The sequence below is a fragment of the Myotis yumanensis genome, unplaced genomic scaffold (assembly GCF_028538775.1).
Source record: "Myotis yumanensis isolate MYYU_CA2020_CCGP unplaced genomic scaffold, mMyoYum1.0.hap1 SCAF_6, whole genome shotgun sequence".
Classification (NCBI taxonomy): Eukaryota; Metazoa; Chordata; class Mammalia; order Chiroptera; family Vespertilionidae; genus Myotis; species Myotis yumanensis.
In genome coordinates this window covers 80,923,354-80,935,659 of record NW_027223757.1, presented here as the reverse complement: position 1 = coordinate 80,935,659, position 12,306 = coordinate 80,923,354, and the positions used below count along the sequence as shown (strand labels likewise).

At 44.7% G+C, this 12,306-nt stretch overlaps 1 protein-coding gene across 1 annotated transcript in view; it reads right to left on the bottom strand.

Annotated features, from left to right (window-relative positions):
• TNFRSF21 (TNF receptor superfamily member 21) overlaps positions 1–10,434 on the bottom strand; it is a 77,734-nt gene extending 67,300 nt beyond the window's left edge. Inside the window, exon 1 of the mRNA XM_070418451.1 lies at positions 9,939–10,434. Coding sequence (XP_070274552.1) covers positions 9,939–10,025 — 87 coding nt within the window. The 5' untranslated portion in view covers positions 10,026–10,434. The remainder of the gene's footprint in view (positions 1–9,938) is intronic.
• Between the last annotated feature and the right edge of the window lie 1,872 nt (positions 10,435–12,306).

The window sequence follows — 12,306 nt, the reverse complement described above, 5'->3', positions numbered from 1 at the left end:
AGCCATAACTGCTCCCTCCGCCCACCCTGCTGATCCCGCCCCGCCCAAGCCCTGTGCAGAGCCATTTGCCGGATTGCCTCAGGCAAAGGCTAGATTAGCACCTCTCCAGAGGACAGAGGTTTTCCCGCCGGCAGACGCAGCTGATTCTCACAGCCAGTCGGCCTGGTGGTCAAATCCCTCTAGTATTAACTACAACAATCAAGGCTCAACTAGAACAAGACTGCGCACAAAGACCACAAGGGGGTGCACCAAGAAAGCATAAAAAATGCGGAGACAAAAAACATGACAGAAATGGAGGATATAGAGCTAAAAAACGCACTTTTGAGGGCTTGCAATAATGTGCTAGAAGCAGCCAATAGACTTGATGAGAGCCTCATGAAAACTAATGAGACCCTCAATGCTGTGATAAAGGACCAACTAGAAAGTAAGCATACACTGACTGAAATAAAGAATATTATACAGACACCCAATAGCAGACCAGAGGAGCACAAGAATCAAGTCAAAGATTTGAAATGTGAAGAAGCAAAACACACCCAACCGGAAAAGCAAAATGAAAAAAGAATCCGAAAATACGAAGATAGTGTAAGGAGCCTCTGGGACAGCTTCAAGCGTACAAATATCAGAATTATAGGGGTGCCAGAAGATGAGAGACAGCAAGATATTGAAAACCTATTTCAAGAAATAATGGCAGAAACCTTCCCCCACCTGGTGAAAGAAATGGACTTACAGGTCCAAGAAGCGCAGAGAACCCCAAACAAAAGGAATCCAAAGAGGACCACACCAAGACACATCATCATTAAAATGCCAAGAGCAAAAGACAAAGAGAGAATCTTAAAAGCAGCAAGAGAAAGAGACTCAATTACCTACAAGGGAATACCCATACGACTGTCAGCTGATTTCTCAATAGAAACTTTGCAGGCCAGAAGGGAATGGCAAGAAATATTCAAAGTGATGAATACCAAGAACCTACAACTTTATCCAGCAAAGCTATCATTCAGAATTGAAGGTCAGATAAAGAGCTTCACAGATAAGGAAAAGCTAAAGGAGTTCATCACCACTAAACCAGTATTATACGAAATGCTGAACGGTATCCTTTAAGAAGAGGAAGAAGAAAAAGGTAAAGATACAAATTGTGAACAACAAACATGCATCTATCAACAAGTGAATCTAAGAATCAAGTGAATAAATAATCTGATGTACAGAATGAACTGGTGATTATAATGAATCAGGGACATAGAAAGGGAATGGACTGACTATTCTTGGGGGGGAAAGGGGAATGGGAGATGCAGGAAGAGACTGGACAAAAATCGTGCACCTATGGATGAGGACAGTGGGTGGGGAGTGAGGGCGGAGGGTGGGGCGGGAACTGGGAGGAGGGGAGTTATGGGGGGGGCGGGGGGAAGAGGAACAAATGTAATCTGAACAATAAAGATTTAATAAAAAAAAAGAAAGAAAAAAAAAAGTGTCTATTTAGGTCCTTTGCCCATTTTTTAATTGGATTGTTTGTCTACCTTTTGTAAAGCTGTATGAGTTCCTTATATATTTTGGATAGTAACCATTTATCAGATGTATCATTGCCAAATATGTCCTTCCATACAGTGGGCACCCTTTTCAATTTGTTGATGGTTTCTTTTGCTGTACAGAAGCTTTTTATTTTGATACTAGAGGCCCGGTGCATGAAAATTCATGCACTTGGGCGTGAGATGGGGGTCCCTCAGCCCGGCCTGAGCCCTCTCGCAATCCAGGACCACTTGGGGGATGTCCACCTGCCAACTTAGGCCCACTCCCCTGGGGATCAGGCCTAAGCTGTCTGTCGGACATCCTTAGTGTTGCTGCAGAGGCAGGAGAGGCTCCCACCACCGCTGCTGCGCTCATAGCCATCAGCCCAGCTTGTGGCTGAGCAGAGCTCCCCCTGTGGGAGCGCACTGACCACCAGGGGGCAGCTACTGCATTGAACATCTACCCCCTGCTGGTCAGTGTGCATCATAGCGACCAGCCATTCTGTTAGGGTCAATTTGCATATTACACTTTTATTATATAGGATAGGATAGGATAGTCCCATTTATTTTCGCCTTAGTTTCCTTTGCCCTAGGAGATGTATCTATAAACATATTGCTACAAGAGATGTCTGAGATTTTGCTGCCTATGGTTTCTTCTAAGATTTTTATGGTTTCACAACTTACATTTGTCTTTTATCCATTTTGAGTTTATTCTTGTGTATGGTGTTAACTTGTTGGTCTAGTTTCAAATTTGGCATGTATCTGTCCAATTTTCCCAACAGTATCTATTAAAGAGAGTATCTTGACTCCATTGTATGTTCTTGCCTCCTTTGTCAAATATTAACTGAGCATAATGGCTTGGGTCGATTTCTGGGGTCTGTGTTCTGTTCCATTAATCTATATGCCTGTTCTTGTGCCAGTACCAAGCTATTTTTATTATGGTGGCTTTGTAGTATAACTTGATATCTGGTATTGTGATCCTCTGACCTTATTCTTCTTTCTCCAGATTGTTGTGACTATCTGGGGTCTTTTATGGTTCCATTAAGTTTTTGGAGTGTTTGTTCTAGATCTGTGAAATATACTGTTGGCATTTTAATAGGGGTTGCATTGAATCTATAGATTGCTTTGGGTAGTATGGACATTTTAATGATATTAATTCTACCAATCCATGAACACAGTATATTTTTCCACTTGTTTATATCTTCCTCCAAGTCTTTTTTCAATGTCCTGTAGTTTTCCTAGTACAAGTCTTTTACCTCCTTGGTTAAGTTTATTCCTAAATATCTTAAATTTTTTTGTTGCAATGGTAAATGGTATTGTTGGTTTAGTTTCTCTTTCTGAGAATTCATTATTGGTGTATGAAAAAGCCATCGTTTTTTGGGTGTTAATTTTGTATGCCACTACATTGCCAAATTCATTTATTAAATTTAGTGGTTTTTGGTGGAGCCTCAGGGTTTTCTATGTATATCATGTCATCTGCAAATAATGAGTTTTACTTCCTCCTTTCCAATTTGGATGTCTTTTATTTCTTCTTCTTGTCTGATCACTGTGGCTAGGACTTCCAGTACATGTTGAATAAGAGTGTTGAAAGTGGACATCCCTGTCTTGTTTCTGTTCTTAGGGGAAATGGTTTTAGTTTTTGCCAATTGAGTAAGATGTTGGCTGTAGGTTTGTCCCATGTGGCCTTTATTATATTGAGATATGATCCCTCTATTCCCACTTTGCTGAGTTTTTATCAAAAATGGATGTTGGAATGCGTTGAATATTTTTTCTGCATCTATTGGTATGATCATGTGTTTTCTCTTTCAATTTGTTTGACTATATCACATTTATTGATTGGTGAATATTGTACCAGCTTTGCATCCCTGAAATAAATCCCACTTGGTCATGGTGTATGATCTCTTTAACATATTGGTGGATCCCATTTGCTAATATTTTGTTGAGGATTGTGCATCAGGGATATTGGCCTGTAATTCTCTTTCTTTGTGGTGTTTTTATCTGGTTTTGGAATTAAGATAATACTGGCCTTGTAAAGAGAGCTTATAAGTCTTCCCTCCTCTTTAATTTTTGGGAGTAGTTTGAGAAGGATGGGTGTTAGGTCTCCTTTGTTTGGTAAAATTCACCTGGGAAGCCATTCAGTTCAGGATTTTTGTTTGCTGGGAGATTGTTTGTTACTGCTTCTATTTCATTAGTTGTTATCAGTCTATTCCAGTTTTCTGACTCTTCCTGATTCAGTTTTGGAAGACTGTATGCTTCTAGGAATTTGTCCATTTCACCCAGACTGTTCAATTTGTTGGCACATAGTTGTTCATAATATTGTCTTACAATCCTTTGTCTTTCTATGATGTCAGTTGTTACTTCCCCTCTTTTATTTCTGATTTTATTTCGGTCCTCTCTGTTTTTTTTATGAGTCTGGCTAACAGTTCACCAATCTTGATTATCTTTTCGAAGAACCAGCTCTTGGTTTCATTGATTTTTTGCAATGTTTTTTAAAGTTTCTATGTCATTTATTTCTTTCTCTAATCTTTATTATTTCATTCCTTCTACTTCAGCGGTTCTCAACCTGTAGGTCGCGACCCCTTTGGGGGTTGAACAACCCTTTCACAGGGGTCACCTAAGACCATCGGAAAACACATATATAATTACATAGTTTTTGTGATTAATCACTATGCTTTAATTATGTTCAATTTGTAACAATGAAAATACATCCTGCATATCAGATATTTACATTACGATTCATACCAGTAGCAAAATTACAGTTATGAAGTAGCAATGAAAATAATTTTAGGTTTGGGGGTCACCGCAACATGAGGAACTGTATTAAAGGGTGGCAGCATTGCCGAAACCGGTTTGGCTCAGTGGATAGAGCGTCGGACTGCGGACTAGAGGGTCCCGGGTTCGATTCTGGTCAGGGGCATGTGCCTGGGTTGCGGGCACATCCCCACTGGGGGATGTGCAGGAGGCAACTGATCGATGTTTCTCTCTCATCGATGTTTCTGACTCTCTATCTCTCTCCCTTCCTCTCTGTAAAAAATCAATAAAATATATTTTTTTAAAAAAGGGTGGCAGCATTAGGAAGGCTGAGAATCACTGTTCTACTTACTCTGGATTTTTCTTGTTGTTCTCTTTCTAATTATTTAAGTTGTAGGGTTAAATAGTTTATTATTAATTTTTCTTGTTTTTTGAGGTTTTTTGAGAGGAACTTCCCTCTCAGGACTGCTTTTGCTGTGTCCCAGAGATGTGGGGTTGTGTTCATTTCCATTTGTTTCCAGGAAGTTTTTTATTTAATTCTTGATCTCCTTGATAACCCATTCATTGTTTAACATGCTGCTTAGCCTCCATGTGTTTGAATGTTTTTGACTGTGTTTACTGTAGTTGATTTCTAATTTAATTCCACTGTTATTTGAGAAGATGCTTGATATGTTTTCAATCTTCTTGAACTTGTAGAGATTTGTTTTGTGTCCTAACATGTGGTCTATCTTTGAGAATGATCCATGTGCACTTGAGAAGAATGTATATTCTTCAGCTTTGGGGTGAAATGTTCCATAAATGTCAATCAAATTCATCTGATCCAGTGTATTGTTTAGAGTCATTGTTTCCTTGTTAAGTTTCTGTCTGGAAGATCTATCCAGTGAGGTCAGTGGGGGTGTTAAAGTATTATACTATGACTGTATTGCTGTTGATCTCTCCTTTAAAACCCTCTATATTTAGGTGCTGCTATGCTGCTATATTGGGTACATATATGTTTACCAGGATTGTATCCTCTTGTTGTATCTATCCCTTTAGTATTATGTAGTGACCTTTGTTGTCTCTTGCAATGGCCTTCATTTTGAAATCTATTTTGTCAGATGTGAGTATTGCTACCAGAGCTTTTTTTTTTTTCCATTTGCATGGATATTTTTTTAATCCCTTCACTTCACTCTCATCTGGTGTGTCTTTTGCTCTGAGGTGGCTTTTTGTAGACAGCATATAATTGGGTCATATTTTTTATTCATTCAGCTACCCTATATGTTTTGCTTGGAGCATTTAACCCATTTAAATTTAAGGTTATTATTGATTAGGTACTTATTTATTGCCATTTTAATTCTGTATTCCTAGGTATTTTTCTCTATTTCTTTTTCTCATTACAGCAGTCCCATTAGCATTTCTTGCAGTGCTGATTTGATGGTGATAAACTCCTTAACCTTTTGTGTCTGGGAAGCTCTTTATTTCACCATTTATTTTGAATGATAGCCTTGTTAGATATAGTAATCTTGGTTTCAGATCCTTGCTATTCATTAAATTGAATACTTCATGCTATTCCCTTCTGGCCTGTAGAGTTTCTGATGAAAAATCAGCTGTCAGCCTTGTGGGAGCTCCTTTGTAGCTAGCAAATTACTTTTCTCTCTTTGTCTTTAATTTTTGGCATTTTAATTATGATGTGTCTGGGAGTGGGTGTGTTTGGGTTCTTCTTGCTTGGGACTCTCTGTGCCTCCTGAACTTGTCTAACTTTCTCCTTCACCAGGTTAGGGAAGTTTTCTGCCATTATTTCATCACATTCTCTATCCCTTGCTTTCTTTTTCTTCTCTCCCTCCTATTACGTGAATATTGTTACATTTCCTGTTGTCCACAGCTCCCTTAAGCTGCCCTCCTATTTAGTTGTTTTTTATTTTTGGTTCTCTGATTGAGTGGGTTTTTTTCCTACTGTCTTCTAATTCACTAATCTGATCTTCAACTTCCCCTAATCTGCTGTGTATTCCTTCCAATGTGTTCTTTATTTGTGCTATGTCATTATTTATTTCTGACTTTTTTTCATGGTTACTATATCTCTTCTCATGCTGTTGAGCACCTTTGCCATCATTATTCTGAGCTCTATAGCTGAAATTTTTTATCTCCATTTCGTTTAGCTTTTCTTCTGGAGAATTCTCTTATGCTTTCATTTGGGAGTTCTTATTCAGGCTGAATTAGCCTCAGACTAATGACCACAGGGCGGGGCAAGAGGTCTTCCATTTTGGCTGACTGTTTGGGTTTGTGTCAATGTATTAGGTAGATCTGCTACAACTCCCAATCTCTAGAGCAGGACAATGTCAGACACTGTTTGTTACTGACCCTGCGTACCCTGTTTGGACCTAGCAGCAACCCATAGCTTGTGGTTCCTTCTGCTGTGGCTGGGTGTCTTTGGAAAGGACCAAGATGTGCACCAGTGTCTGCTTTTCCTAGCCCAGAGCCCCAAAGGAGATCAGGCAAAGTCTCAAAGCCTCCAGAGATCTCCCTCTGCCTGCAGTCTGATTGTATTCAGGCTGGATTAGCCTCAGGCTAGTGACCACAGGGTGGGGCAAGAGGTCTTCCAGCAGGCAAAAACCACCTGGATAGCAAAGGTCCACGGAGAAAAATGTCCTCTGTAGCGTATGACTCAGCATAGAAAAGCAGGGTGGCTACCCTCCAAAGCCCCCAACCCTGGACTCTCCTCACACAGCTCCAGTCCACTCTGCCCTCCCTCTGGCGGAGCCAAAGGTGAGTGGCTGCATACACAATTTTGTGCTTTGGCCCTTTAAGAGGGTGCCTGCATTTCCAGCCATCTCTTGCTGGCAGACAGCAACCCTGCTGCTTTTCACAGCCACATGTTTTGTGGGCACCTTTCCCAGTTCTGGCTCTCTGGGCTGGGGAGCCCAGCTTGGGTTTTAGATCCCAGAGTTCTCAGTGGGGACCCCCCACAGCTGAGATATCTCTCCAGACCTTCAGCTGCTGTCTGTGGGAGCCTGGCCAGCCCTTTGGCATCTCCACGCTTTCTGCCAGTCTCCATGCAGTCTCCACTTTTTGTCCTTGGTTATGAGGGTTCTCTGCAGCTAGTCTTCAGTTGATTTTTCAGGGTGCTTCTTCTGTATTTTAGTTGTATTTCCAGTTTGGTCCTGGGAGAGTGTCAGTGTAGCTTCCACTTACTCCACCGCCATTTTTAAGACTACGGGTTCATTACTTTTTCATCTAACTGCAATGTATGGGTAAGGTCAGTAACCTCCCACTTCCTTCAGGAGCGTCCTGAGCACCTGACAGGTTTACCTGGGCTCTGGGTCCTGGTGCCTGTCAATTTCTGTAGCCAAGAATCCAATGGGATAAATAATCCTTAGAACAGCAGTTCTCAACCTGTGGGTCGCGACCCCTTTGGGGGTCAAACGACCCTTTCACAGGGGTTGCCTAAGACCATCGGAAAACACATATATAATTACATATTGTTTTTGTGATTAATCACTATGCTTTAATTATGTTCAATTTGTAACAATGAAAATACATCCTGCATATCAGATATTTACATTACGATTCATAACAGTAGCAAAATTACAGTTACGAAGTAGCAACGAAAATCATTTTATGGTTGGGGGTCACCACAACATGACGAATTGTATTAAAGGGTCACTGCCTTAGAACGATGGCATAAGATCATTTTATACCTTAACAACACCTATCCTGAGGACTGGATCTTGCAGAGTGGGGATATAAAAAATAAGATATTGCTCCCCACCCTGCTTGTGGGTTACAGCATAGCCAGTCCCTCGTAACTCTGATACACCCTCTCAGTCACACTGAGGGACAAAGGGATCAACCCCAGGCCATTCCATGAATTGAGTAAGAGCCTTTCTATTATAGTTAGCAAGACACCAAGGACTCCTCTTTTAGTTAACACCTTGAGATTGCTTCTAAGCTCTGCTATAAATTTCATTTTTTTAAAGAGATAGCCAATTTTAATTCTCAGGCCTTCAGTTACAAGTCTTTACATACTAAGTTTAATAACTTAGGAAAAGGAGCTGGGGTCTTTCTCATTCGGTTAAAGCAACCTATATACTTAGATTACATCAAGACCTTACTTTAAGCACCTATCTCATACTAACAGGTAAAATAAATGAAATATTACATTGACTTAAGAGTTAATCTAGGAGTAGACTCTATGGGGAGAATAATTGTGTCGGTGGGACAGAGAGGTATGGAGGGGTAGAATAGTAGATCTAAGGTGGAGAAGGAGGATAGAGCTAACTTCACGGATGGTAAGGTTACTAATATGGATTTAGATGGGTTTCTCTCCACACCAAGACTGTCAATCCAGGTTTACTGTTTGAAAGGACCCCCTCCTGCTCCTTATCCACACTTGTTTCACACAGAAATCTTCACTTTGTCATTACTATAAATGGGCAGAAAAGAGTCTCTGAAGGGAGACTGGTACTTGCTTCATTATAAATGCTAACAGCACCAAACTTTCTTTAGTCTCTCTCTTCCCCTTAAAACACACACTCCCACAGGGAACCAGAGTGTCTGTAGGATGAATTCCAGGCCATAGCAACTGCACTGCCCTGGGATCTAAGCAGATCTTGGCTGACCAGGCATTAAACCCTTTCCAGGAAGGAGACAGCAAGCCTGCCTTAAGGCTTTTTGTTTTTTTGTTTTTGTTTGTTTGTTAGCTAAGAATCTCCATCTTCTCTGCAGAGACAAAAAGATAGTCATGGGAAGCTTATGTTGGCTCCAGGGTTTGATCTCAAAGGCATTTTCTTCCACCTAATTCGCCCCCTCCCCTCTAACATTTAGAAAGGAAGGGATCTGGGGGAGTTTGGGATAAGTTTTGGGTCAAGGGTAGTTTCAGGCTTCGACCAAGTAAGTGATGGAGGGCTAGGATTAGGGCATGCCTTAGAGCTAAATGCAGTTTATGTCCCGAAGCCTGGCCGCAGGTAAAGGAGGAATAGGTAAGACTGGATAAAATCCATCTTCCTTTATGTAGTTCTCTCTCCCCCTTAACCCCACTCAAGTGCCAGCTCTCTGGCTGGCTGAGAGCCGGCGCTCTGGGGGCGCCTGAGAGTGGGTCTAAGGGTTCTGTGTTCTTGGCGTGCAGAAACTGGGACCCACCCGAGCCCAGGAGCAGAGGCGGGGGAGGGGTGGCTTGCGCCCTGCCGGGAATGCTAGGCGCGGTGCACCCGGCGGTCTCCAGTGCCCGGCGCGCACCGGTACCAAGCTCCCACTGCGGTAGCATCCCGACATGACACTGCAGCTGCAACAAAGCGCCGGCCCCGCCAGCCCTCAGCGCCCCACACCGCAGCCGCGGACCCACGCCACTCGGAGAGAGCAGCGGCCGGTGGCTGGGGAAGGGGGGAAGGTGGAGCATGAGGGGGGCGAGTAGGGGAAAAGCCCTGAAATGCGCAGGAAGCACGGCGGCCACCTCTAGCGCCTCCTCCAACGAAGCCCGATTGCAAGGAAAACAATTCGCCTTCATTCCCTAGTCCCAGCTGAGACCTGCGACTCCCCCAAAATGATCGATCGGAGCCCTCCGGTGTGTTGCCTTCCCTTGCAAGCCCCCTAACCCAGCCGGCCGGACACCGCGCCCCCCGCAGTCCACGCCCGGGGACCCGCCCCGCTCCCGGAGAGCAGCGCCTGCTGCTCCCGCGCGGCCGCAGCCCGCGGTCCTCCCTCCCGAGCGCTCACCAGGAGGAGGAAGCTCGCGATCATCGTGGCTCCGGCGATGCGGCTGCAGGAGTCGGGGACGGTGCTGCGGCTCGCAGAGATGCCCATGGCTGAGCCGGGGGCTTGCAGGGGCGCCGGGAGCGCGTGGCTCTCCGGCAGCTGGAATCGGCGGCTGCTTCTGCCCAGCGCCGCATCCACCGCCGTCTCCCCGGCCGGGAGCCCATCTACCTCCAACACCCCATATGCACTGCGGCAGCCGGGCAGCCGGGCCGTTGGGCAGAGGAGGGAGGCGGCGACGGAGGCTCTTGGGGCGTTCAGCACCTGCCCAGCGGCGCGGCCGCCCGGGCGGGGAGAGACAGCTTCGGCTGCAACCGGCGCCTCCCCGTGCTCTCCTCCGAGAGCGGCTGCGGAGAACAAGGGGAGAGGGCTGGGCGCGAGAGAGCAAAGAAACAACTTCCCATAGCGAAGCTTCCAGGCACTGCCAACCACCCTCCTCCGCTGCCTGCACCCGCCAGCGAGGGACTAAGTCGGTGGCCGCCGGGCGTGGGGACACACGTGGTGGCGCCGAAGGGGCGGAGGATCGGCCCTTTGTGACGTCACCCGGGAAGAGGAGGGTCTCTTTGTAGGATCCGAAATGGGAAGCCTTTCCCGGTGGAGCCAGGAGGAAGAGGGTGCCCCTTGGCGTTCGCTGAAAAAACTGCAGCTGCTTTCGGACCCAAGGAAAAACGCTGCGAGGGCATGCACTCCCGGACCACAAGCCCTTTTTTCTAGGGTGATTCCGAGTAAATGCTATCTGCGACAGGCGCCTTTCTGTTGTTTCTGACCCAAACATTAAAAACAGCCATCGAACATAAGCACTTACATCAACTGCATGTCAAAAAGAGGCCAGTGAGTTGGTTCTCAAACTTGGCTGCGTTTTAGACTCACCTGGACAATTTAAAACATAGACTGTATGTAGACCGACACCCGGTCCCACCCAGGGATTCTGATTGAATCGGAACTGTGTGTGGCCTGGGCATTTGGGATTTTAAAAGTTCGCCAGGTGATTTTAATGGGGGCTGAACTTGGAAAACTTCCGGGCTAACGAATGCAGCTAAGGAAATTCAGGTTAAGGATTCCAAACCCCAAGGCCCTGCAAGCTGGCTCCATGGATGTTCCCCGGGAGGCCCTGGAAATCCTTGAAATGGGTGGGCAGGTGCATTTTCCTAATGAAAGCACCCAGAGTTTTTGAATCAGATTGTCATAGAGATAAGAAACACCGCCCTACCCCCCCCCCCCAAAAAAAGTGTTAAAATGTTTCAGTTGAGTTCCAAATGTCTTTGTGCCTGTGGATGGGTAGAAAGAAAGGGAGTAGCCTGCTTCAGAGCAGCCAGAGCATCTTCCTGGATGTCGGGCATCTCCCACATCGCTGGATGTGAGAGAGTGGTACAGAATACTAAGAAACTAGGAACATTTCAGGACAAGTGTCTAGGACAGTGATGGCGAACCTTTTGAGCTCAGCGTGTCAGCATTTTGAAAAACCCTAACTTAACTCTGGTGCCGTGTCACATATAGAAATTTTTTGATATTTGCAACCATAGTAAAACAAAGACTTATATTTTTTATATTTATTTTATATATTTAAATGCCATTTAACAAAGAAAAATCAACCAAAAAAATGAGTTCGGGTGTCACCTCTGACACGCGTGTCATAGGTTCGCCATCACTGGTCTAGGACTTAGTTATTCATCATTCCTCTCCTTCGATCTCTCACCAACACCTGCTAGTTCTGTCTTAATCAATTCTAATTTATCCCTATCATTTTTCCCCTGGCTCCTCTTCTATAGCCCCTCTGCTCTGGTCTAGGCTGCTTACATAGATGGTTACACAAACTTCAAGGTTGGCATCCGTGCCGTGCCTCTCTTTTTGCCTGGACTTCTCAATCCTTAATCTCTTCTTCATGCACTAAGGAAAATGAACTTTTTAGAACCCAGATCTGATCGTGTCCTTCCCTCACCAAAAGTCAAACAAACAGACATGGCACCTCGAGCCTTGACTTCCTATATCCCCAGCTTAGTTTCCCATCCCCACTACCTGCCAATCCTTGCGAACTGTAGGTTCACATACACTAATCCTATTAGATCATTGTTTCTTAACTACCTGGTCCCTTAACTACCCGGTCCCTGTCATACTTCCAGGCTTTTGTTAGTGGAAGGGCGAGGGCTAGGCCCTCCACCTTGCCCCAGGGTAAGGGCTAGGCCCTCCACCTTGCCCCAGGGTAAGGGCTACGCCCTCCATCTTGCCCCAGGGTAAGTGCTCCATCTTACCTTGGCCACTTGCTTGGCAAGGAGCTTCTTCCCAGAAGTCTAAGCCTCTGCTAGCCACACCCAGGAACAAGACACGGACTTGC